The sequence below is a fragment of the Patella vulgata genome, chromosome 2, assembly GCF_932274485.2.
Source record: "Patella vulgata chromosome 2, xgPatVulg1.2, whole genome shotgun sequence".
NCBI classification, from domain to species: domain Eukaryota; kingdom Metazoa; phylum Mollusca; class Gastropoda; family Patellidae; genus Patella; species Patella vulgata.
The window spans coordinates 35,255,024-35,282,984 of NC_065880.2; the positions used below are offsets into that span (position 1 = coordinate 35,255,024).

Here is a 27,961-nt window from a genome sequence, read left to right on the forward strand (position 1 = left end):
TGGCTTGATAAAATAAACTCTTTTATTTGGTTAAAAACAATGACATACCGAAAACAAAAGATATTGTGTCAAACTCATGAAAACAAGTTCATTAGTTAATGAGAAGATTTCCCTCGTCAAATAAAATCAATATTCACAAACATCTTTCAACAATGGTATCCAGAACACGATCAGGAATAAACGGTACAAATCTTGCTGCCCACTGCAAAAAACAAAACAAACCCCAGATTACAAAACAAGTCACAAAAAAAAATAAAAAAATAATATAGTCAAGCAAATCGCGTAAATACGCCTACACAGCAGGCATGTCTCGACAGTAGCTTTGATGTTGATCAAATTCTGATCTCTATTGTGCGCACAAGCTTGACAAAATCCATTAAAAACCGTAGTTTCAGTCGTAGTTTCTGCAAAGTCAAAAAAACAAAAAAAAAAAAAAAATATAGTCAAGCAAATCGCGTAAATACGCCTACACAGCAGGCATGTCTCGACAGTAGCTTTGATGTTGATCAAATTCTGATCTCTATTGTGCGCACAAGCTTGACAAAATCCGTAAAAAAAAATCGTAGTTTCAGTCGTAGTTTCTGCAAAGTGGGGTGGGCTTGTAACACCAAATTGAAAGCATTCTGGTAAGAACGGTCACAATGTTTTCAACAAAAAATGTCGGGGGGGGGGGGGGGTTAATAACACCGCAAGAAAAAATGACGCAACCATGAATATAGATAGGGTTCGTCCTCTCATGAGCCCACAAGATCTAATAACATAACTGTAGGTTTACACGGTTTTCGGCAAGGGGTCAGAATGATGAATGGGGGTAACACTGAAACGGAAATTCGCCGAACCCTAGATGTCGGGTTCAGAATGTTTTCGGCAGTAGGCAGATAACTCCGATACTGAATATCGATAGGGTTACTTCTCTTATAACCTCAATGATTTAATTAAAAAAACTGTAGCCTCTATGTTTTCGGAAAAGTTTGTGGTACGCTAAATTTGAAAAGTAAATTCTCAAGCCAATTCAAATAATGATACGGGCAAAGTGCCAAGTGAATATTATTTATACTAGTTGAAATAGTGGACCCGCGTGACGTATTTCATTGGAATGTACGTGCTGTATTTTAGGTTGTTTAATGGTCTCTTGCAAGACATTGCGTAATATATAGATGTAGCACTCGTGCTACACACACTCGTGCAATATCGATATATAACTTAATGTCTCGCACTTAATCCACGCTAATAATCCACGCTCGTCTAATATTTTATCTCGTATAAATAATGAACGATTGGCACGTTATCCGTACCATTATTTGATATAATGGTGAGCTAACATTTGCATTTTAACACAGCTTAATTCACACTAAAATGTAATCTGCTTGATTATTGAAGTAAACAAAATCAAAATGTCAACAATTGATTCAATGGGATGTATTCAATTGGATTTAATTATGCCTATCAATTCTGTTCGCAAACAATTTAAAATGGCCGCGGGCTTATTAGATATCGTACAGCATAGATTGATAACACTTTAATTTATCTTTGTAAATAATAAAGACATGACACAAAGACATTCTATAATTAAATATAGAAGACATACAAACAAAGCACGTGCCAATCGTACATTATTTATACTAGATACAATATTAGACTAGCGTGACGGTTTCATTGAAATACACATGCAGGGTAGTGTCTGTATTTCAAATTGATTAATGGTCTTGTGCAAGACATTGCGTAATATATACATATAGTCCTCGGACTATCGTCCACGTGAAATTTTAATATCAATATATTACTTAACATCTCTCCCTCGATCATTGAACCACACATACATTTGATATTTTGGTAAAAAATGCAAATGACGCAATTTTACTGTAAAGATGGCCAGGTGTGAATCTGTGCAAGAAAAAGTATAATCATTGTTTTTACAATAATAAGCCTTGTTATTATATTATGTAGTCACACTGTCTGTCGCCTCGTACGCGCGACTACAATTGACATGTGAATTTCCGGATTTACTTTTCAAATTTAGCGTTCCGCAAACGTTTCCGAAAACATAGAGGCTACAGTTTTTAACTGATTCATTGTGGTGATCAGAGGAAGAACCCTATCGATATTCAGTTCCGGAGTTATCTACCCACTGTCGAAAACGTTCTGAACGCGATATTCAAACAAAGTACGCGTTAAGCACTCTCGATTTTATTTTACACTTGGTATAATGTTGTTTTATTCATGGTTGTTTATATATACTCTTAAAAAAAAACCAGTAGGGGATATTGAAATGCAAATACCTATGCAGGTTGTGATATGATGAATACATGTAGTCATTACTACATTATGTGCAATGATTTGGTACAAATCTATTCTATATATATATATGTGACTGTCGTTTGTCTGTCTGTCTGTCTGTTCGGGGTTGGCGGCTACACTATGTCTGGCCCGAGTCTGAAATTTGGTGTATAGGGCTAGCTCGGACCGGGGAGTAACATGGGCCAGGTGGTGTTAGTCTACCACTTCCGGTTTCGGAGTTATGACCCCCGAGCGAAGTCTGTCTGTTCGGGGTTGGCGGCTACATCTGCCCCGAGTCTGAAATTTGGGGTATACGGGTAGCTCGGACCGGGGAGTAACATAGGCCAGGTGGCGTTAGTCTACCACTTTCGGTTTCGGGGTTATGACCCCCGAGCGAAGCCGGGTATCCTGCTAGTACTATACACAAGCAAACAATATATTACTAGCAGATCGATGTTAGAGATTTTCTGACAGTTCTACACGCTCAAAAATTCAAGAAAAAATTACATCGACATTATCTAAAAATAAATATTTTTTACCGTTTGCCTTGATTTGTCGGTGTCGCCATTTTTACGTGACGTTTGATTGTCTACCGAACCGTTATTTGAATAACATTTTCTTTCATAATTCATTTACCAGCGACTCAAGACTCGGGCATTTTACAATTTGCTAAAAATCGAGGACGACCTATATCTATTGAGAATAATGAGAATATTTTTTGAAAAATGACCGGAAGCAAGTGGTCTAATAACGCCCTTTTTTAAATGGGTGTTAAAAACTTACTTTAATAGTTCCGAAGAAAATCACTACTCTTCAAAAAAAGTAGGGGATATTGAAATGCAAATACCTATGCAAGTTGTGATATGATGAATAGTCATGGACACTTGACATGCTTTGAAAACTTATCGCCCCAACAGAACCACTGAGCTGCACATGCGACACGCAATAGCGCCATTCACGTGGGAGGGGTTCATTGTCAAATTTGGCATTTCAAACTTTGGCAGAGTGTTTCAGTGTGCCACGCCTGGAACATGTTATTCCTATTGCTGGACATTGTCTGCTTGTATATATGAATAATTTATTCCGGTAGGTGATTAATTTTGGTTAGTTTGGGTTTCTGATGATTCCATAGCGGTAGCTATTTCGAGTATTTTATCAAGAGTGATACCAGGTTTTCTAAGAATTTGTCGTTTGAGCTGTGATTAGTAGCGATGACTTCCTTTACATTCGTAAATTCACATGTAGAGACTAGAGATCTAAGACGCGTGGCGAATTGACTAAAAGCTTCTCCACTGCGTTGTGATTCTTGTTTGAAGACGGTTGCCGTTCAGAACAATTAGCGTGTGTGCTTAGAAAATAATATTTTTAATTCTAGTCAGCAGTATCTCATAATCGGTGCTGACCACGTGACTGAATGTCAAAAATATTTGCTGTAGTGTAATAATATTTTGACAGATCGTAGTTACTTTAGTAACGAGGTCTTAGAGACCCGTATGTAGGTTCACAAAGTATGTCATATAGACCTCTCGGCGGAAACTGCTTTATAACTCAAAAGCCCTTCTACTACTTCCTGTTTTCTGGTAGTCAAGTGAATACCGAGTAAGATTAGGCGGATTATCATCGCGGTAATCCATTTTAGTCCGGACAAAGTTCACTTTGCGCGCGCAGATTACTCATCGGAAATTAGACGGAGATTCGCGCATGCGTGGGAGTAATCTGTCCGAGGAGGGTCATCTGCGCTCAACATATACATCGAAACGACATGGTATATGAATCGGCTTGAATTGTCGGTAAGGCTGGTATGGTATATTTAATAAAGTAGCCATTTATAATGTTGTTTTATTCATGGTTGTTTATATGTTTCACATACAGAGATAATTATATGAAAGATGGACGTGGCAGTTAGGCCTCGCTACCCGCTCGCCGGTATAGTCTCTAAAATCCAGATATTACGGGAGCATATATTGTGATGTACAATATTATAAAAGGGACCAGTTATTATACATTTAGTATTCGATATGGGCACTACACTTGGCACGTGATCGCACTAAAACAAAGTTTTCATGGAATTAAAGTCAATAATTATATGAGATATACTTACACAGTACTTATCTAATGTATACCCTCGACCGTCTATAAGATACCTGGTCTTTGGTTGTTTTGAAAACAAGGCATCGTCAACGGTTTGTAGAACATAGTCAATATTGTTATTAAAAGCTTTCTGTTTGTTATAAGAATGTTTCAAGCCAATGGTTTTAATATAATCTTCTGTGTAAAAGTTTCTTATTTCTTCTGAACATTGATTCCATGCGTAATCGTTTTGACGTCTAATGACTTCGGCCTGTAAAAATGTTAAAGTAATATTAAATAGATATTCGGCTGCATGAATAAACATTTTGTGTATATTAATATCTCGCGGTTCTATCGCATGCATAAACACACTTACAGTGTTCGTTCCGTATATTGTTGATATCTGATTGATATCTGATAATGGTTATGTTGTATTTTCATTTCATATGTGGCCAAGTGACCAAGTCACAAAATTGTAGTCTTGCATTGACCAGTCAATGTTGCTCGTGACACCTCATTTTTCTGTGTCGGTCATTTTGTATGCGGAAATCTTTGTTTTTAACGGGGGTATATAAAATACAATATTACATTAGAACATATGGTTATCATTTGCATTTCTCCTTTTTTTCTTGAAATGTCCTATCGTGCATGCTAACAAGTAATATGAAAACGTACTTGTCTAGAACAAACCATTAATGTTCCATAATTCTAATACTTTTGAACAAAAATATTGGGGGTGATAAATGATGCATAAGAACATAATATAATATAAGATACCATTTTATTGTATCAATACGCCTATTAGGAGCAGCATATATATTATGAAACATGAAAATAGTGCAAAAGAACAAAAAAAGGATTTGATGTAGCAATACGATGATTCAGATAAACAATACGATATTTCAAAAACAACTACATGTATCTACATTTCAGAATATTTCTGATTATAATACAAAATACAAGAACGGCATGGTCCATTATATTTGCTTTGGCAACATGCTTCTTTGGCTATGATATGACGTTGATCAAGCATAGATACAGGGGAAAACGCAATGTCTGGGGGAGGGGGTAAATGTAGTTTACCTGTTGTACATTGGTGACATCACCAAAATCGCCAGGTTCTACTATGGCGACGCTTATGCCGAATTTCTTCATTTCCCGGCGTAAAATATCGGAAAAAGCTTCAGCAGCATATTTCGTAGGTGAATAAGTTGCCCTATATTTCACAGCATATAAACCAAGAACACTTGTAACATTTATTATTCTTCCTGAAACAAATATGGAAAAACCGACTATTAAGGCGAAATCAATTAAGTATTTGTATTGCATTATAAAACTACAAGTTGAGAATACAGGCCTCAACGTAGTACCATTCTGACATTAAAGAATCATTTTGAGTCTAACAAAGTATGATAAGTTCACAGCTCGATCAAACTTAAAAATTACCTTTGGTCCTTCTCAGCATTGGTATTGAAGCTTGACACATTCTTACCATACCAAAATAATTAACGTCCATATTCCTTTGAAAATACTCCAACGGTAGGAATTCAACCTCTCCAAAATACTGCATTCCGGCATTATTTACTAAGCCCCAGAGACCTAAAATTAGTAATGCTCAAATTGAGAAAGTGTTGTGTATAATGCCAGTTATGTTCGTTGTTATCTAATCCACAGGTGGTGGATGTACTAATAAAAACAAGTACTATTGACCAGGAATTGTGACATCGTATCATTTGTTTTGTTTTCTAAAAGCGTCGCTCCAAGTAGAAAAAGAACACCAAGAAGAACAATATCAATAGTACCTGGTCCAAATAATTGTATTATCAATTTTAAATCGCAAAAGTTACCGTAAAAGTACTTTTTGATAGTAATCGATAATTATGAGCGCTTGACAGATATATAGGCGTATTATTAAATACAAAGTTAGAACATACGTCCTTCAAAACCCCCAGAAAACCTAGCACTGAAGGAAGGGAGAAGCAATGTAAATGATGCCACTGGTTGTCGTACGGAATGACATGACGTCACTTGGAGGCAGTAATTTGCTTAATGACTTCCGTTAAGTTAGAACATCAAAAATCACTCACTATCATAACAATTTAGGAATAAAAATAGGTAGGCGAAAAACATTGTACATTTTGTATTATTCAATTAACTGAACAATTTCAAATAATATGACCAGCTGTATACTTGTAAGAAATGCGAATCTTGGTATGTTGAAGAAATGGAAATTTAAGGTTGTTGAAAAGCGTCCTAACAGGAAAATCCATAATGATAATGAGAAAAAATGACAGAACTTCGAACCAAACAGATCCGTAAGCACGATCAAACCGGGTAATGGCTCAATCCGCGACACCTGATTAGACCGGTGCGTGTGCACCCGATTAGATCTTATTACATACTTCGAGAAGTTATTTGTTGAGTAATAAAACCTTCTAGTAGTTTATCGAGGGCTTGAAATGGGCCAAGGACGTCGCCTCATCCCTGTCGACACACTACCGAGCCATGCTAGCGGAGAAACTGGAGTACTTGAAGTCACGTCACTTTTCCAAAGATGCTGTACAAGAGTACTCTAGCCACGCCCTAGCATGGGCCAAGAAGTCCTACGGCAAGCGACTTCAGGATAGTGTGAAGACAGAGTTCCACCGCCTACTGTCCACGGTCTCTAAAACTGTCACGCCCCCTCCCCCATCACCCATGCACATTACGCACAACCTTCTCCGGGACACACCAAAACGATACACACCCAACAAGAGAAAATTATCCCCTGGAGAAGGCACTTGCATTAACACTCCCTCGAAGCGTGCAGCTAGATCAACCAGTTCGCCCCGGGCTGTGTCTGGCTCACCTACTTCCTCGGGATCTATATCGCCACTAAACGCGCTTGTCGACTGTCTGTCCCCTAGATCGCCCATCATTCCTAACCCTAGAATCGCCACCAGATCTTCCACCAGATGTAGGCGATCACTCAACCTATCCCTAAAGAGACCTCACAGCTACAAAGGTAAAGACGAGAAGGATTTATGGTTCCTACCACCCGTCATGGCAAAGACCCTGGTTATTGGATCCTCTAACCTGGCTAGGATTGCATCCTTCGTCGGGGACTGGGAGATCCATAGCTACTCTGGAGCCAAGATCAGCCACATCAGACAGATAATCCAGAACTACATGGGTCCTGCACCAGAGGAATTAGTGATACACGTCGGGCTCAACAACAGGGAGGAAAGTGGACCAAGGATACACGAGCAGATGCTAGATCTACTCAAGGTGACCAGAGCAGCTTTCCCAACAAACAAGCTCTTCGCCACACAGATCCCCACTTCTTCCCGACTCCGACAAGAAAATCCGATCGCCTACCAAAACATCACCAGCTACAACCAACTGATCTCCACTGCACCTTCACCAAACGCCACCACATTACCAACCTTCAAGGGCAAAATAGAACTGAAAGGTAACGACGCAATCCACTGGAGCCCAGACACGGCCAGAGAGATCATCAACTGCTGGATGAGGAATTTAAACTAGGATTAGGGAAAAGGAATGAGAAGCCGTCTTTAGGACAGACAGTTGTCAATTTGAGCGACAGATTTCTCAACCCCCTAGAAATGAACATTCTTGATAAAGGCCTTAAATTCATCCCAACCCCCACAATAACATCCATAGACCCCATCACCCAGGCAACCGATCGCTTCCAAAGAACACTTTCGTTGACTTATTTTTTTAGGAACAAACCCGGCAGAGGTAAAAAATTATTCACAGTAAAATCCACATGGAAACCACCTAAAAAGTCATTATCACCAGCCATCCTAAAAACTTTCGACGAAATGAATATAGAAATATCATCCATTCAACCACAGTCACAAAAACCAAATCTCAACCGAGCAACTAAAACGGCATTAAACACCCTTAAAAAGGACAAAAACATAATAATTAAGAAAAGCGACAAAGGCTCGTGTTGTGTCATAATGAATCGTGCAGACTATATCTCAGAGGCAGAAAAACAATTAAGTAATCCTATACATTACACTAAATTAGACCAACCAATCTTTAAAGACACCGCAAATTTAATAAACAACATCTTATATGAATTGCAGGATAAGGAATACATAACAGCAAAACAATATGATTATCTATCTGCTAAATCTGACTGCCGACAAAGACATCTCTATACACTACCAAAAATACATAAAAATCCAGAAACAGAATGGTTTATACCTAATAAAATACCCAAGGGACGCCCAATAATATCAGACTGTGGCAGCGAATCATACAACGTATCACAATATATAGACCATTTCTTATTACCCCTAGCATGCCAACACCCATCCTACCTTAAAGACACTAACGATTTCATTCAGAAAATCAAACAGTTAAGAGTCCCCGAACACACCGTTTTAATATCCATCGACGTACAAAGCATGTACACGAACATTGATAATAAAATAGGTATTGAAGCAGTTAGGAAAGCATTTCTTAGGAACCCGCAAGCATCCAGGCCGGACGAAGAAATCCTCAAACTACTCAACATTTGTCTGAGGAGGAATGACTTCGCTTTTAACGACCAAGTATACCTTCAGTCTTCCGGAACTGCGATGGGAAAACGATTTGCCCCGAGTTATGCAAATCTCTTCATGGCGGAGTGGGAAAGGGAAGTTCTGCCACTCTGTCCATTAAAACCAGATTTCTATGGGCGGTTTTTAGATGACGTTTTCATAGTCTGGACCTACACACTAGACGAATTTTGGACGTTTTTCAACATCCTGAACAATCATCATCCATCTGTCAAATTAACCGCAAATGTAAGCCATAACAGCATAGATTTCCTTGATACTACCGTTTTTAAAAGTAACAACACCAAAATCACAGGCCAATTGGAAACTAAAGTATTTTTCAAAGAAACCGACACACATCAATTATTGTTCAAAAGCTCCTTTCACCCAAAACATACATTCTCTGGCATCATAAAATCTCAGATTCTCCGTTTTCATAGGATATGTACTCAGAAGACCGACTTTGAGTCAGCATGTACATTGGTATTTAGCAAACTACGGGAAAGGGGATACTCCAAACGCTATCTACGACGTATAAAAAACAACACTCTAGCTGAGCTTGCCGCCAAAGAAACAAATTATATACAATCAGCACATAAAACCAAAATTTGTGGCCATCCAAGATGTCAAACATGCAAAATCTTAAACATATCCGACCATTTCCATAACAAAACATCTGGCACAAAATTCCCAATATTAGACCAACTTTCATGCAGTAGTTCAAACATAATTTATCTAATCTCATGCAGAAAATGTGACAAGCAATACGTAGGGGAGACTCAAAATGCACTTAGGGAAAGAATTAACGGTCACCGGTCTGACATAGTCACCAAAAAAGACAAACCTGTCTCAATTCATTTCAACCAACCAAATCATGACATTTCAGATCTCATTGTCACGCCAATAGAAAAGACCAAGAGCGACTTTGAAACTTCAGAAGAAATTAAAACGTTTAGGCTAACAAGAGAAAAATTCTGGATTGACAAATTGAAAACAACAGCCCCCCTAGGTTTGAATATTCATACGGCTAGCGCAATAGCTCCTTTTGTAGTTCCATTTAGCGCAACAGCAGCAAGTGCGTCCAAAATCATCAGAAAACACTATACTGATCTCCAAGAAAATCACCCGAAAATATTCACACAGAAACTTATAATTGCATATTCTAAAAATAAAAATCTGAACGACATCCTAGTGCACAGTAAATTAGATTAAATAAGACCAGTCTCCACCCTGACCCAAAACAAACCATATATCAAATCCTATGCCTAACCGTTAGTAATTAAAATCAATTAGATATAAGAATCCCTAGCCGTAACCCGGTGATGTGGAACAAACACGATTTTCTTTTCTCTTCAGAAACAATAATACCAGAATACCAGAAGCACCACCCAAGGAAGACCATCAGCGCCACCAACACCAATAAACAGTGAAATCGCCTTTGTATATAAATCTAATGTATTGTATGTATTTTAATAAAACTAGGAAATATCACGAACTAATTTTTCATCATCCTAGGAGTAGTTAGGGGGCCTATATAGGGACGCACGTGCTGCGCATGCGCGCACGTGACCTTGACCTTGCACGTGCGTGACCTTGCACTGAATGACCCCGGGACCTAGTTCGTCATGACCTTGCACTGAGTGACCCCGTGACCTAGTTCGTAATGACCTTGCACTGAATGACCCCGTGACCTAGTTCGTCATGACCTTGCACTGAGTGACCCCTTGCACGTGCAGTGACCTAGTTTGAGAAAGAGAGGGCGCGCGCGCGCGGGAAGAGAGAGAGAGAGAGAGAGAGAGAGAGAGCAGAAGAAGAAGAAGAAGAAGAAGAAGAAGAAGAGAGCAGAAGGGAGAAGAAGGGGAGAGGAGGGGAAGGAAGACCAAAAGAAGGGGAGAGAACTCTTTTACATTGATTAAGTTGGCCCTGAAAAGGGCCGTTGTCCTCACTAGAACGTGAGGGTTCCTTAACAGGAACACTTCGGCTTTTCCGCCAAATACCTTGGCCGCTTCTGGCATTTGAGATGATGTTTCGACCTCTTATGATAGGTATTGGAAACATCTACGCCACACCAGTAGCAGACAAGGTAATCGACACCCGGCCGATTACCCCTAAACATTGGGTAATACCCCCCACAAGTCTTACAAAAGCGATGATCGTTTGAAATTCGATCCATTTTGCTAATGACATCTCTGGCTTTGACACTCCTATTTATAGCTCGGGAGGGGACGAGTCTAAGGTGTTGGGACGATACCATTTTCCACCAATCAGAATAGCATGACGTCACAAAAAACCATGACGTCACGAAAAAAAACAGACACGTGATATGTTGTCGACATTTTATTGAACAAAACTTTTTATCATGACAAATCAAACTTACAAAAAACATATTTACAGAGCAAAAAAGCATCGACATCGTTGACCCTTCTTCTGTTCCTGTTGCAAGTTGGGAAAATGATCCCTAGCCCATTGTTCGACGAGTATATCGTTTACACGATACACGCGACCGAAAACGGAAAGGGGATATGGGGAAGGAACGTGAAATCGATGACACAGAAAATACAAGCAATAATGTCCGCACACGACACTGTCGAGTCCTTGAATCCATCTGGGTTGGTAGTCGAGTCGTTGATCTTGAACGAAACGTCGAAAGGCGTCTCCATAGATATCAGGGGGGCAACCATAGGAATCAAAGAAGGTGACGTGATTTGGCCCTTCACACACAAACACGGTCCAATGTTTGCCCGGTTGGTCTTCGTCGTCCGTGTTGATGACGTAGGCTTTGGGGTACGAGGTCGGGTGCAGTATATCCAGGTGATTACGAGCCCACACGCCTCCGAAAATGGGAGCGGGGAGATGTTTTTTTAAAGCTCGTGTCAGTTGTCGGTTGGAGAGAGCCTCACCAATCGGTGATGATTTTCCGTAAGTGGTCGATTTCCAAGACATTGTCGTATTCGGCAAACAGAACAAGACTGAGGTGATTTGTCGGGGCCGCACCGAACTTGAGTTCCAAATTCAGTTCACCTGTCTCTTTCACATGAAAGTAGTTACCGTCGGCTCCGTGGTCGTTGGTCAAATCAAAACAATACAGGTTGTACCCATTAATATAGTCGTGGAAAGGGAGGTCCAGGTCTTCTCTGGTGTTTAAGACGGCCACCCTTTTCATCAAATCCAGGTAGGGTGCGATGGCTTGTCGCTGGGGAAAGTTCACGTCGTATTCGCTCACGATTTCCCCGTGCTTGGTCAGCTTGATATTTTCCAATTGATTGTGTTCGAAATGGAACGGATTTCTGTTTTTTCTTCCGTCATAGGCCGTATTGCGCACCAACCCCACGATCAGTCTCTTCGGCAAGATTTCCTTGCCGAACAGATTACCTAGGATGTGATGAGTGCGGTTGTCGGGAATGACCATGTCTCGGACCACCACGCGATTCACCGGATACTTGGCATTGGACGATAGAAGTTGCTGTTCGATGCGTGTCCGGGTACTGGGATTCAGTGTGACGAACGGGATATTCAGGTAGGCTTTGGTGAATTCGACTTTGTAGTCTTCTGCATCGTTACCTTCGCCGTACATCAGAAAAAATTTCGGGGATTGTTTTTCCAATTTCAATCGCACGTCCACACCGCTAAGCAGATACCGATCTTGTAGACACATGTCCAAGTGTAGACGTGACTGCAGTTCAAAGGTGCGACTGCCAACGATGACTTTCTGACGTTGTTCCAATCCTTTGTTACTCGGCGCCTGTCGTACACCGTCCACCGTGGTGGCGACGGATCTCGTGGAATCGAACTGACCGGCTGTGTCTTTTTCCCACATGACTTGTTTCGACAGGTGATCGTTCTTGGCTCCCTTACCGAAACTCAACAAATTCTCCAAGTAAGCCCGGTAGGCATAGTTTGGCAGAGAAGTGGTGACCAAGGTTTCGGCAGCTGTTCCCAAGCGTAATTTGACGTCTTTGAACAACGAATGAAACAGGTTGTTAACGGGTGCGACTTGACTGTCCGCATCCAGGTCACTCCCGTCGTTCTTGGTCACCTTCAGGGCCAGGTGCAGCGTCATGTTGGCCAAATCCATGTAATCTTTGGTGTGATTGGAAATATGAAATTCGATGGGTCCGTCGTGGTTCAAGTCGGGTGTCAACGGATACTTTCTGATATTGGTCACTTTGTGTATGGCCGTCTGCGTGTCGGGTACGCTGAACAAATTCTGCAATTCGTCTCGCGCACAGGGACAGGAATCATTGCGCATTACCTGCGTAGCCATGATCGAAGATATCTAATTTGCGTCGTTTGTGAGAAGTGACCTGTGTCTTCTTCTTCCTCTTTGGACGATGTGAAGTGGACGGGGATTGCGAGGGGTCTTTTATAGGTTCCAGGTGGGCGACCACGTTCTTGAGTGTGTCGGACATCGTGTTGGACACCGCGGGCCGAAGCGTGTCCTGAGCGACTTTCTTCCAGTTCCATTTTTCCCGACCGCTGACGGCGTCGAGCACGCTCTGTCCCACTTTGGGTAACACTTGGGCCACATTCTTTTTCACGGCCGCTTTGCCGGCCGACCACAGAGTCTTTCCCACGGATTTGACGGCATTCAACAATCCCGACCATCGCCCGGCACCCCGTTGTCGCAGAATTCCCCCTCTGTACACTACCAGTCCGGCCCCTCGCTGTCTGAGCACTCCACTTTTGTACACTTGAATCATCGTCGGCGACGGAAATGAAGTTGGACCACCACCTTACCGTCGAGAAATGGCACGGCGTTTCCCATTCCGTTCCTTATATAGAGACCAATGGAGTTTAGTCGACTGTACTTCAGTGGTAAGTATTGAATCCTGGCGGGACGATGATACAATCGTCGACTGGGAATCACGTCCAACAGGGGAGCCTGCATGTCGCCCACAATCTGAGGTGCAATAATGTCCGTGTACACGTAAAACAGATCGTAATGGATTTGAAGATTTGGGGTGTGGTGAGCGTAGTAAGGCAGGAGACTTTGGCCATCGTCGCCGGTCATTATTATGGACTGCAGGGGAATCATCATTTCGTTTCCCGACCATCCCAACATGGACACGATGGGTCCCCGCAGCTTCACTTCGATTCTCGGCAATACGTCCAAGTAGAAAAGCGTCTGCACGTGATTGATTTTCAGATACACTTTATCGTTGGTGTGGTCTTTCTTGAAAGAAACGAAGGAACCTCTTTGCACGGCCCCTTGACGCATTATCTCTCGAGTTTCGTAATCGCTCTGCTGTTTCTTCTCGTGGTCGGTCATTTCCTTGTTGTTGGGATCCAAGCGGACGGGTTGATTGGCCAAATGATTGTAGATGGGAGCCAGATTCCACAAATCATCCAGTCTAGTGTTCAGGACATCCAGGATATGTCTGAGCGACTCGTAGTTGTCACTCTTGATGTGTGTTTCCATTTCGATCGATCCCTTGGCCTCTTCGCCCTGGACACCCTTGACACAATACGAGGGATCGATGCTGTGGTGTTCCCGGCATACCTTTACTTCGGGTTCTTCGCTCGAGGGCGACCAAGAATGAACGCGTAAGCCGATCGTATTGTGTCGGTGATCGATGTTGTTCCATTGGTCAGGTAACGTGATCATGGACAGTCCCACTTCCCATTCCCGATGATCGACGAGAAGGGGCGGATCCAGGTGTGTTTGATACGTGGACACAGTGTTGTCGGGATACCACGACATGGAACTGTCACTAGGGAGCGTGAGGTAAAAGGGTCGATCGTTGTTCATTGTGTTTGGTTTTCAAGGTCGGAGAAGGTAACAGGTAACCCAGGGTACTGGAGAGCAAGGCCGTCCACAACGTGGTCTGTGATCCGTCGGGTTTGAAAGCCAATTGGGACAAGGAAACACCTGCCACGACGTACACTAAAATCACTTGACAGAAAAAGACGATTTCCGCTTGGGGCACACGTTTTCCCAAGAGTGACCAATTGTGGGAGGTCGCGGATGTGGACGTGATTTCGTCTTGCATGTTGACTGAAGTGAGCGTCTCTCACTCCTATTTATACGTTTTGGAGACTGGTCCTGTCGATCCACGAATTAAAACTCGCCGGATAACCCAACCATTTCACCAACACTTTGTCTTTTTTTCTTTCGAGTACTCTTTCGATGGGAAAGATCTCGTCGTCGTTGACTTGAACCGCTTGCAATTCTTCGGGATAGAAGGTACCTTGTATGGGTTCGCCTCTTTCGTCCAACAGCTTGTAACCGGGACCAACGTTGGGTGCGACGTTAAACGTTTCCAGAGTCCAGTTCGGCCAGTAACCTTTGTCGAAGGCACCGTGTTTCGGTAAAGCCAAACGTACGGTCGTACCGACGTCCATGGCTCTCTTTTTCTTTTTGCGGGGGCGTGGAGGTGTTGTCAACATCCATTCGTGTTCGGGACGAACGTCTTGGGGTGCCATACCGATGGTCCGATGTCGTCTGGCGTTGTAAGCCCGAACCAATTCATCTAGCACGTCAATGTACCGTTGTGTTTGTCGATGAGTAAAGTATCGCCACATGCGCTCTTTCAGTGTCCGCTGAAATCGTTCCACCACACTGGCCTTGGTTTCGACGTTGTGTGTCACGAAAAAATGAATTTTTTTCTTTTTCAGGTAAGCTTGCATTTTTCGATTGAGGAATTCGGTGCCTTTGTCCGTCTGAAGTCGCTGGGGTTGTCGACTTTGAAAGATGCGACGAAAGGCGTCCACCAAACTATCTCCCGTCTTGTTTTTGAGGGGCAACACCCAAGCGTACTTGGAAAACACGTCGATGACACACAGCAAGTACCTGTATCCCTCATTCTGTTTGGCCAAGGCCGACATATCGCTCATATCGGCTTGCCACTGATGATCTATGCCGGCCACCACGGTGGGAGTCCGAGAAAATTTCTTTTTCAGTGGTTTGTGCAAGGTGTACGGCCTTTGTTGTTTCAACCATGTTTTGACTTTGTCCAAGGGCACACCGGTAGCTTTGTGGAGACCCAGGGCTCCACCAAAAGCGGCCGGGTGTTTCGGGTCGTAATAGACTTTCTTCAGCTTTCGTTCCATGTTTCTGTCGGGTTCCATGTGATCAGGCTATTTATAGTTTTTGCAAGGGGAGCCATCGGGCTCGCTTGGTAGATGTAGATCTGACTCGCCCAGTAGGTGTACTCGTAGTCGGGGTATCGGTACTGGAGATTTTCTTCTTTCTCGGGCGTCGCGGCGGAACGTACCGCGCGAAGCCATTGGCAATCAAGAACGATGGAACGTGTTGTCCACGCCACCCACACGTTCCATCGTTCTTGATTGCCAATGGCTTCGCGCGGTACGTTCGTGACTTTCAAACTTTGCATCACGCCAAACCATCCCAGTGGAGCCTGAGTATTCTTTCGCCGACGAACCAAATCATTCACGATGTCGATGGCATTGGTGCCGGGTACGGGTACGCCATTCCGAACCAATTCCAAGTTCTCGTTCCACGACCAAGGTGTTTTCTCCTTCAGGTGTTTCAACAAAAGGCGAGCTCGATGTTGAAAGACCCGGGGGACCGACTCCAGGATGGGGGCCTCCGAGACCACGGTTGCTTCTTCTTCGTTTTGTTCGGGTATGTTCTCGTCCGACAAGGGAATGACCTGCTTTCTTTTCCTTTGCATCGTTTGAAAACGTTGTAACAATTGTCCGTATCGTTGCATTTTATTTTCGTCGGTTAGTGTGGGATCGTTTAGCACGTGTTGCATGTCTTGGTAAACATTTTCGACGACCTGTTCCAGTGGATCTCGATCGTATGCGGGTTCCACTTGTCTGACTTCGATGGGTTTGACGTCGGTGGGACCGTCGAAGGGCACCAGTTTCATTTTCTTGGCGAATTTCATCTTTCGGAAAGGACCGGGCCAACCGCTTGAAAAATCCCCCTTTTTGTTGCTTCAGAAGTCGCCGACGGGTCTTCCAAGGTGTTTTAGACGTGCCCAAACGTCGTAACAAGGGGGCGTCCTTTTTCAAACGTTTGACCACGTTCTTGGTCACAGGAACGTTGCCGCGAATCAGGTTTCCAATACACTCACACACACCGTCGACGATGGGTTGAGCCTCGAGCAGAAGTGGTCGGTCTTTGGGTGCAGTGTTCAACAGGTACCGCAGTGTGTCCATGACTGAGCTCGGGGCCGTTCACCGGTTCCCTTTTTATACCTTTTCCCTTATCCCCCAAATAATCTAGATAACTCGGCGGCCATAGCGTTCGCTCTCTCGCTCCTTCTTATGAAGGGATGTTTACCACCTTGTTGTCCTCCCAATAGTTTAGATACCAAAGGGGCTAAAGCTGGGAGGGCCATAGCGAGCAATGCACCGATGGCACCACCTTGTTGATTGAGAAGTCGCTGTTTGACGACGGGTGATGTTCGTGGATTAGTCAATTTGCGAAGCAATGCTTGATATTGTTTCAACTCCTCGGGACTCAGACCCCTTCCGCGCTGAACGTTCCGTCGAACGAATTTATTTCGTTTCTTGTTTCTTTCCTCTTGCAGTCTTTCCTTCCATCGCAGCAAGATACGAATCAACACACCCCCGAAGAACCCACGTCCTCCAGGTTTCATGATCAGAGAGAGTTTTTCGGCCGTCGGCATGTTTCTCTCGGTCAGTTGGCTCAACACTTGTCGATTTCGTTCCACCCATTTCTTGTGCTGGGCATGCAGTGGTTGAATGTTACCATTCAACAAATGGTTGGCCGCCAACTTGAACCACTGCAACAATCCAAGACGTGCCCTACCCGTATTCTTGACCAACTGTCCATAAGCCATATCGGGAGTCAGATGTTGTAACTTGCGAATAAAGGACTTCAATCCTTTCATAGAACTCTTCTTTTCTCTTCGGGGTCGACGAATGATCGGCGAGGGAGACCGAGAAGGGGATCTTGTGTGGCGTGGAGGTGTGACCGGTAAGGTGAGACGTGGTGGCGTGGCCGGTAAGGGAGACATGGGGCTCCCAGGTGGTGTCAACGAGGGCAGCCATTGTCTTGTGGGTGCCCTCATTCTCGGACGAGTCTGCCTTCGTACCGTGGGATCACGAAGGTCCGGTGCCAGGGTCGGGAACGTCGCTCTGGGAAGGATCGGAGGCGAATGTTTCCGCTGCGTATTCTTCGTACGAGCCATCGTGACTAACAGAATCAAGTCGAGTGACAGGTCCCCCTTTTATACTTTTTGAACGTAGGCGATGGGTGGTTCCTCTTGGGGTAAAATGTTGGATCTCAAACGCAAAGCTTCGGGCGTATCGGGTTTCAAATCAATGAGTAAGTAACTGCGAGGGGTACTCGTCGCATCGGCATAAGCTTCCTGCATATACTTGGAGTGGGAGGGGTACATCTGACGGGCCAACACGCCAATTTGTGAGGCGTCTCGGGGATTCTTGAACAAGACCAAGTAATGGGCATTCAGGCTGATGGTACGCTGTTGCTTGTCGAACAAGTTTTGCACAATGTAAATGACACTCGTGTCGTGGTGATGACTCTTTTTCGTGAACCACTTTTGCAATATCTCCGTGTCTTCTCCCATCAAATCGTCCACGACCAAGACTTGTGGACCCTTGACTTGCTCCATCACGTCGTCAATGTCTGTCAAACCTTTGACGTAAGTGTAAGGAAAGCGATCGTAACTCCCTTGCCATTCCCCATAGGCCCACACGATGCGCTGGGGAGGGATGTCGAACAGGGACGCTTGGAGAAATTTCTGTACAAAGACCGTCTTTCCAACACCCGTTGGACCGCTGACTAACATGGTAAAGGGGTGTTTGAACGCCACATCCATCTTGCACTGTTTCCCCCCTACCCTTTTCCCCAGCCTTTTATACCTTCGCGCCCACCACAGAACAACAGACATGGAGTGAAACAAGAACAGAATTTATTTTACAAAAAATACAAACATAGCATGGCATTCAATACAAATACAAAAAACATGGCCTATAGTACAAAGGAAAAGAAAAAATGTTAGTTATCACGTTGTCTCTTCAGGATCTCTTGTCGCAGCCAGGGTACGTTTCGCAGGACGCGAGGAATCCAATACACATGTCCCAAAAACTTCTGCATCGAATCGTGTGGGTGCCAGTCTTCCAATTCGGCAAACGTGACGACGACGGGTACCCATTCGCTCATATCGAAACAGGGGGGATAGGACAAGACTTCGGTCATATCTCTCGGACCCGCATATTGGATAAGTGCTCGGGAAAAACTGTCTGCTTCCTTCTCCGCCAACAAGAGAACGGTCGGCTTCGGGGTTTCACTGGTTTCACTGGTTTCACTGGCAGTCGGGGAAATAACTGGTGGACTGGAAAGCTTCGTCGGCTGTTTTCTTTTTCTCTTTGTAGCGTCTGTAGAGTTCGAACGCTTCTCCACACCAGTACCAGTATCGCTGACTGCGGGTGTTGTCTCTGGGCACATCGATGTTGTTGTCGAACATGCGACTGGCGACGGCTTCGAAGTTGTTTTCTGTTTGGATTTCTTCTTGGCACTCGAGCAGGCCGTGGCCGAGCTGTCCACAGTTGAGGCACTTGTGATTGTCGTCGGTGGGTCTCTTGACTCCGTAACACTTTCGTTTGACAGTGTCTTTTCTTTCTTCGTCACTCTTCGCTTTTTGGGCTTCGGTTCGTTTTCCACACTGGGGTGCCCAGTGTCCTGGTTCTCCACAGAGGTAACAACTTCCATAGGAGCCATAAGCTGGTCTGTCTTGTCTTGGTTTTCGTTGCTGTTGTTGGGAACGAGTAGGGCAGTCTCTATACCAGTGTCCGACATTGTTACAAGAGAAACAAGCTTGACTAGCCATCGAGAGCAGAATGAAATTTGATTCTGACACTTCGCTTCTTATAGTCTTGGCCCTGACGTCACTCTCTTTTGATTGGTTCTTTCTTTTCCTTCGTTTCTATTGGTTCGTTTCTAGTCTATGATTTCCAGGCTTTCCACGTACTTTTGCACTTCTTCCCAATCGATGACGGCTTCACTCACGTGACAGGCCTCCAACAACGTCACCAGGTCGGCTCGATTACCCTGTTTTTGTCGCCACTGATTAAAGACGGTGAAAATCTGCATGCGCGCGTTGTTAGGATGACTCATCTTGGCTTGACTGATCCGCGCTTCTCTGATTCCTAGATGTCTGCCAATACATTCCCAACCTTCTCCCAGCTTGCCGGACATGACGTTGATATCCATTTGATCCAGGGACCATCGTTTCTTTTTCTTCGGTAACTCGTCTATCCACCGTCGTATGGGATTCTCTTCGTCTTTGGGTTCGAGAAACTCGTCTTTGCGTTTGATCAACACCGTCTTAAATCCCGGAACCACACGCCAAAACTTTTTCAAGGCTTCGTCGACGTCTTCTCGCCATCGTTGTTCATCCTCCCACTTCTTGACTCGGTCCCGTGGATCGTCCATCATACTGCCGAGCACGCTATCGATGTCTTCTGGTTTCGGCTCGTCCACCCAGAGGTAGAGACTGTAATCGTCGACGGGATGTGAGGGTACGCCCGTTATGGAACACACACCCAATCCCAGACACGAATGGTATCTCTGACTGGGATGCTCGTACTTGCAGCCGATACACTCCTCGCGTTGCTTTTCCTCTATGATGGGTAAGTAACAGTTGCAGACCCGAAAGTTGAGCCATCGTCGTCTTAGTTTCTCGATCAAATCTGTATTTTCCGCCGGTTCGTCATCTTCCCTGTTTGGTCGCCATCGCCCTGACACACGAAAGTCAGTATCCATAGGGGTAAGTGTTGATCGGTTGGCCATCGTCGTTGAATTGAACAAAACGTTTGTCGTACACGATTTTATATCTTTTGTTCTCGGGGCGTGTCCAGAGACGTCGGTCATGTGATCTGAAAATCTTGAACGGATTGGCGATGACAAGCGGTTCGTTTTGATTGACGTGCCGTACATTCTCTTTCATGATGTTGTAATTGAGTTGTTGGGAGGCACGATAATTCAGGGTGAATCCCCGGACTTTGCAGACAGTTTTTCCATCACTTTGCCTGTACGCGTAATTCTTTGGCCCTCCGCTGACAAATTCCTTAATGGTAACATTCTCGGGCAACTCGTTCTTCCATTGACCCAAACTCGAACCTTCCGGGGGATTCCATGAGGTGGAGTGATATTGGTAGATGACGCTGTCCGTGTCAAAATAACAAACACGTTCTCCCAACTTTTCCAAGACGGAATAGAGTTTCAAGCGGGCCTGGGCGGTGACAAAGGCCGCGATCACTACGTTGGTGATGGGACAGGGTGCGACGTGTTCATCTTTTTTCAGTGTTTCCACCAATACCATATTGTCGTTGACCAACTGGACATCTCGCACGGTCTGGGTCACGTCCAACATTTTCTCGAAATAGTCGCTGGGCTCCGTGATGTATTCGGTCTTGGGAAAGTTGTCTCTCTGTCCGAATTTCCCCCACGCTGTGTTCAATTGGAGCTTACTAAACGCCCGCATACCTTTGTTGGGTTTTATGGAGGCGGGATCCAGGCGAATACCTTCGGTGTCGTACACGTCGTTCACGAAGCGGGTCTTATCTTCTTCGGTGTGACAAGTGTCGGGATAACCGCTACTTTCCATCTTCTTCTTTAGGTAGTGATTGATGTACCCAGTAAATAAACCTCCTGTTTTGGCCTCGGGATCGTAGGTGCTGAATTCATTCCAGTGCCAGACTTCGTACACTTTCAATACTTGGCATCCCAGGGCCACCGCTTTCTTCAGTTCTAGGGTGACAAACGTACCCACCCAGGCTCGCTGTTCATCGGTGTGATCACAAGGTTGGTATTCGGCAATCTCTCCTTGTTGCATGTGTTCGTCGACGCAGCTTCGACACAGGGCAAACACCAATTTCTGTTTGCGTCGAAAAGGAAGCACCGGGTGGTACAGGCCACGAGGCGGCAAAACCGAACACTGGATCAACCCTTCGTACTGCTGCCACTGGTCTTGATCGGGTTGTGTGACGATCGTGGGTTCCTTGATGGGAAACGTACCGTACTTGCAAATGTAGGGGTAGAGAGACACCACGTCGATGTAGCGCATGTCTTCGGCCGACTCGTTGACCATCAGTTGAATGGCATTGGTTCTCCCGCCGAAGAAAGCGTTACGGGGCAACAAAGGTTCGGGGGCCGGCCATTGCTGATCTTCCAATCCGCTCAGAAATTCGTTCATCTCGGGATCTTGGCGTCGTTCTTCCTCCATCCCACACTCCCACATGACACGGATGGTCTGCATACCTACCGTACTGTTCCTGGAGTCGGCGGTGACGTTCTTGGGTCTTCTGGTACAAGTCTCTCATACTACGAGAGGGGTCGTAGGGATGTTTGTGTTGAACGTCTTGGACGGGGCCCGGAAAACATTTGGGACAACCGTGAAAGGCACACCCGTGAAATTCGTACACTGTACCGGTGGTCGTGTCCATACCATCCAAACTGTAAGGGCCGACTCGGCATTCACTACCGTTGCGGGCGTGTCGAATGTTGGGTAGTGGGGTCTGGTTTCGGAAAGCGGCCATGGTCTGTCGATGTTGTTCCCATTCCAACCATCGAAGGGCTTTGTTGGACTGTTGTCGAGGCTGGAAGCGATGCCAGTCTTGACCCGGTTTCGGTTCTTGCATCAGGGCTCGAGGAATGACGACGAGGGTGTCTTTCTTCAGGTAGTGTGTGCGTAGTACGCGACTGCAGGCAGAGGCCAGGGTCAGGCTTTTTTCGAAGGGATCGATGCCCGTGTCCATGAGAAATATCTCGCGAAATACACCACAACATCGGCGCAAGACATCTACATCGCTGCGGCAGTAAGCCAAAATTTCCTGACGAAAATCAAAGACGTCGTGACTGTGTTGTTCGTACCACTCGTGAAACTTCTCTCGTTCCGATACACTCATACCATCTGGATCGTAATCGGTGTCGGGAGGATAGGCGCCCACGTAATCTTCATTCTCCGGTCTGTTAAAGTGGTGAGGGAAGTAACCTTTCTTGAGTTCTTGCAGGCCAAAAGTCTTGGGCATGTCCCGTAAAGCCATCGGTAAAAAGTTGAGGGAATCGATGAATTTTACCGTACCGACAGTGATCGTCATCGCTTTACCCCCGTTCATAATTACTTCGGGTTGCGCCACGGAATGTTTGTGCAGCGTCTGTAAAATCAGCAGTCCGTCGTAACCTTTGAAATTGTGCGCCACGGCGATCACGGGACTCGATTCGTGACTGTCATGTTTCCGACCATCTACCACCGTACCGTGAGCAGCGAGTTGCAAAAACCATTTTCCCACATCGTCCAGCGTGTCTTGACCTTTAAAAACAATTTCCCGTTGGTGATTCCAGTACATGTCGCAGTGCTCGCAGGGTTCTTGATTATCGAGGCAAAAGTGACAACAGGTTTGCAGGACACATAAGTTGGGTATGTGCTCACCGGAATCTTGCTGGCATTCAAAGTCAAAGAAGACAAAGCGGGTCAGCGTTGCTTTCTGCTGTTTGTCGATTTGGGTCTTTCTGTCTTCATTCATGTCGATGGGTGATTTCAGCGGTTGAATGTAACAAAACTGTTTTGCGGCCGTGTGCCACTCTCGGCAGATGGAGCACTGGTATTCTCCGCATCGGTGTTCTTCCAAATTTCGCTTGGCTTTGATGACGTCCCACTCCTTTTGACATTTTTCACATTTCTTCCACCGATGACATACACTACAGCTGGCTCTGGAACGGGTAGCGAGATGGTTGTCGAAACACTGCCGGCTCATAAACACACGATGACATCGGTAACACGTCTTTGTATTGGGATCGGGTGGACAGGCTGGACCTACTTTCTTACAACCTTGGCACATGACGTGACACGAATGTTTCTCGATACCATTGTATCCCACCTGACAGGTCTCACAAAAATACGACCTTTCCACAAAGGCGGGCATGGAGGTAATGACGTCATAATGTCTGCTGTGTAAATACAGGTTCAGATGTTTTGGTGTTCCGTTGACGTATTTTGTTCCGCGATAGATCGCCTTACCAAAGATGACTTGAGAGAAAACGTTGAGTTGGTATCCTTGTTGGCCCAAATACTTGGCATACAGTTCCCACGTTTCCATCCCCGTGCAAGCTTCCCTGGTGCCACCCACGGCCTCGATGAGAGCTTCCGTTTTCTTCGTCTGCCACGATTGGGGTCCTGCCCTCCTCTGTAATCTGTTCCTTTCTCTTTCCCATTCAGGCGTGTCCTGTTTGTTGGCATAGTGACGAGCGACGACAATAGCTCGCTGAAAACATAATTCGTCGGCATTCTTGATGGTGACGAGGCATCTCTTTTTCTTCAAATACTCGTCGAAATTAGCACTGTGTCTCTTCTTCACGTTTGTTCCGCTACCTCTGCCATCCGGAAGGGTCACGTGACATATATTCATAGACATGCGCTGATCCAGTCGAAATTCTTCATTACTCTGTAATACGGCAGCCACTTTCTGTAAAAGGTCTTCGGCTTTTAACAAACGATGCTCACGAAACGGTAACCAAATAGGTGATTTGAGCCCTGGGTGACTGATGGCGATTCTAACATAGTCACTTTCTCTAGCGTCCAAGGTTCGACGAATTTCCTCAATGATGGCCTCAAAGGTGTCGTGTAATTGCTGTGGTACATCTATGGTCGGAACGTGGGACCAATCCTCCAAAAAGTCTATGTCCACACATAACGATTCGGTTCGGAACAATCTACTGTATCTTCTATCGACGGGTCGTAATGAAAAACTCATCTTGCGCGGCTCGATGATAGCGTGAAAGTGTTCAAACCTATCGCGTCTCTCCCTTTTATCCCCCATATGCCGTGACGTCATCAAACGTTCGATATCGTACACCCCACGTGACATAACGTTGCACATGCGTTGTATAACGTTACATCACGTCTATATTTAGCCTCCAACGTACAATCTACGATGTATAACGTTGCATCACGTTATGCTAGGCGCTGTGACGTCGCTCTATGCATGGACTCGTCTGTGACGTCATACCCTCAAATGGATTCGTCCTATGACGTCACTACACGAATGGACTCGTCCGTCAAATGGATTCGTCCTTACGGTAATAAAACGACGGACCATCCCTCTCTCAGTATCAGAATGGCTGACGCGATCCCATCATTCGCCTCGAGGAAAACCTCAACGTAGATACGCTCTTGTATCTCAGAGGGAATACTCTTGCCGTGATTACCCCTGACGATATCTTTGTCTTACCTGACGAGGTATTAAAAACACCTCCCAGGAAAAGACCCCCTCCCGAATTAGTGGAGACCATCAGACGCAACCGACATAAAGTGCGTCGCACCCTCACGTTCTAGTGAGGCCAACGGCCCTTTTCAGGGCCAACTTAATCAATGTAAAAGAGTTCTCTCCCCTTCTTTTGGTCTTCCTTCCCCTCCTCTCCCCTTCTTCTCCCTTCTGCTCTCTTCTTCTTCTTCTTCTTCTTCTGCTCTCTCTCCCTCTCTCTCTCTCTCTCTCTCTCTCTCTCTCTCTTCCCGCGCGCGCGCGCCCTCTCTTTCTCAAACTAGGTCACTGCACGTGCAAGGGGTCACTCAGTGCAAGGTCATGACGAATTAGGTCACGGGGTCATTCAGTACAAGGTCATGACGAACTAGGTCACGGGGTCACTCAGTGCAAGGTCATGACGAACTAGGTCACGGGGTCATTCAGTGCAAGGTCACGCACCTGCAAGGTCAAGGTCACGTGCGCGCATGCGCAGCACGTGCGTCCCTATATAGGCCCCCTAACTACTCTAGGTCAGTGCTTATGTGGAGACTTAACCTCTCCCCCCAAATTCTTTAACCTAACCCTTTTAAGAGAAGTAAAATCTAAATTAGACCCAAATTCAGTCTTTTAAAAAGGGTTAGGGTTAGGGTTCGGGTTAGTTATCCCCAAAATTCTTATTTATATAAAGCGGCCATTTTGGACTCCGGAAACACCCGAACCTCGATAAACTACTAGAAGGTTTTATTTGTACCGTGCGGTAAGGACGGCCAGCCCTCGATAAACTACTAGAAGGTTTTATTACTCAACAAATAACTTCTCGAAGTATGTAATAAAATCTAATCGGGTGGCGTATTAATGATACCTACCATTGTTCCCACATATACTTTGAACATTATCAAAGTATGATTTAACAGATTGATTTGATGTTACATCCAGTTCTATAATACACAGTTTCTCTGAACAACATCGCTTTAAATTTTGTGCTCCATCTTTATCTGGGTATAAACAACCAGCGATCACTGTACAACTTGCCCTATCTAAGAATTGAGCAAGGCCATATCCAAAACCTTCAATGTAAAACGAAATTGTTTCAGTAATACTCAAAGACTTGTCACAATTAGAAGACTTACATTAGAAGTTTACATTACAGTGGTAAAGGCGCCAAAATCTGGTTGACTCGGGTAAAAGTAAAATGCTGAATTGATTAAATTTTATTTTCTAAAGACTGAGTTTAGTGTCATTTTTGGCTTACTGAGTCGACATTGAAAAACAAAATAGGTTATATCTGATCACCGGCATTATCGATAGATGTAAATTTTTTAACGAAGAGAGAGCGCCATTCGACAAAACAAATAAACATATAAAATCTACTGGAATTGAATGGAATTATTCCAATCTTTTTCATGCCATTCCCACCCCTGATTGATTTTTTCCTTATTATTATGATTATACCAGGAACTTATTTATTGATTGTCTTAGTCGTTCGGATGGGACGGAACCCCGAGGTCCCGTGTACAAATTGGCGTGAATGTAAAAACAAACCGGGTCAGTTGGAATTCGGTATTAGGCCGAATCGCTGTTGTTTTTGCAAAATATCCCTTACAGCACACTGTATAGCGTATGCCCGTCTTCATTAGGCCGTCGAAACAGAACAGTAGGACGCTAAACCCCATTTCATTTATAGATTGTTTTCATTATTGTCTGCAAGAATTGTTATATTGCTCTATGTTATTATTATATTCTCTTACCTGAATCACACCCGGTTATGGCAATAAATTTGTTTTTACAGACCACTCTAGATCTAAAAAATGTCCTCCAATATCTTGATATACAAATACCAATAATCACTATGATAGATATTATAACAGGGTGGTAAACCACAGATACAATAGTCAGAAGACTAGTTACACTAAATGTTACAGTGACCCAAAAATTGGCATCCATTTTCTCCACTGCGCTCTGAAAATAAGCAATTATATCACTTGGATATCTGGTGGAAATTGCCAGAATTATTGTTTTAATACAAAATACTAGAATTATTGTTTTAATACAAAAATATACAGGAAATCATCTTAAATGAGAAATGATACCGGGTGTTCTAGTTAGAGAAAGCTTATATTAAATTGCAAGGATATTTAACAACCTGTTTTTGTTCGGATAGGTAGTGTGGCAATAAAACCAGAAGTTGGTATATCAATATCTTATATATTTAGATTACTACCTTAGTCTGTCCTACAAAGATACTGTAGATAATATTTTGCATGAATACATTAGTCAATAAATCTACCTTCAACATCCGAATATTCTTGGTCACAAAAGTAAATCCTCCCCGTTATATAACACTCGCTGCCTACCTGCGAGGAACGCTTCCTGATCGAAATTTCGTCAAACCGGAAATGGTAGTGCAACACAGAACTATGCCACTCCCCAAATCGGGAGGCCCTATTACAGCCCCTGGACGTCTTAGTTTAGTCGCCAACCTTTAACATTATAACGTAACAGAGAGATATTTACCGTCTCTAACAAGACACCATATATATTTAATTAAGAGAATGGAGATTACACGGTGTACTATTACAGTATGGTAAATATTAGTGTCACATCATTTTAAACATAATTCATAGATATATATTTGTAGTTTTACACACCTCCAGGATTAACCTGCAACTCTTGATGTTTTAATTTGGCAATTCCCCGTATCAGCCTTCTGTGAATACACTAAGGGCTGTGGCACTGAGGTAATATTAAGCAGCGGTTGATAGGCTACTTAGCGATGACCTTTATAGTTTGTGTGTCGTTGTGGAAGTCAGATAGCAACTAGCAACCTATATCTACGGTTTATTTCGAATAACAACATTTAACCG

At 44.3% G+C, this 27,961-nt stretch overlaps 1 protein-coding gene across 3 annotated transcripts; it reads right to left on the minus strand.

Moving 5' to 3' along the window:
• Window positions 1–27,882, minus strand: LOC126810587 (retinol dehydrogenase 16). Of its 3 annotated transcripts, none has more exons than XM_050535736.2 (7): window positions 27,746–27,882; window positions 26,846–27,056; window positions 25,964–26,164; window positions 5,794–5,946; window positions 5,431–5,615; window positions 4,379–4,618; window positions 1–202 (listed from the first exon to the last, which is right to left on the minus strand). In XM_050535736.2, the coding sequence occupies exons 2-7, from the start codon at window positions 27,039–27,041 to the stop codon at window positions 134–136; spliced, it is 1,044 nt and encodes a 347-aa protein (XP_050391693.1). In that variant the 5' UTR covers window positions 27,042–27,056; window positions 27,746–27,882; the 3' UTR covers window positions 1–133. The 3 variants fall into 3 exon arrangements, with proteins under 3 accessions (XP_050391693.1, XP_050391692.1, XP_050391691.1); XM_050535735.2 differs by lacking the exon at window positions 27,746–27,882 and adding an exon at window positions 27,452–27,606; XM_050535734.2 differs by lacking the exon at window positions 27,746–27,882 and adding an exon at window positions 27,385–27,601.
• Between the last annotated feature and the right edge of the window lie 79 nt (window positions 27,883–27,961).

Coding starts and splice junctions, on each gene's coding strand:
- LOC126810587 (XM_050535734.2), bottom strand. Junction 26,165..26,845: donor CATAACCGGGTGTGATTCAG/GTAAGAGAATAT, acceptor TTTACATTGAAG/GTTTTGGATATGGCCTTGCT. Junction 203..4,378: donor ATACATTAGATAAGTACTGT/GTAAGTATATCT, acceptor TGTTTTTTGCAG/TGGGCAGCAAGATTTGTACC.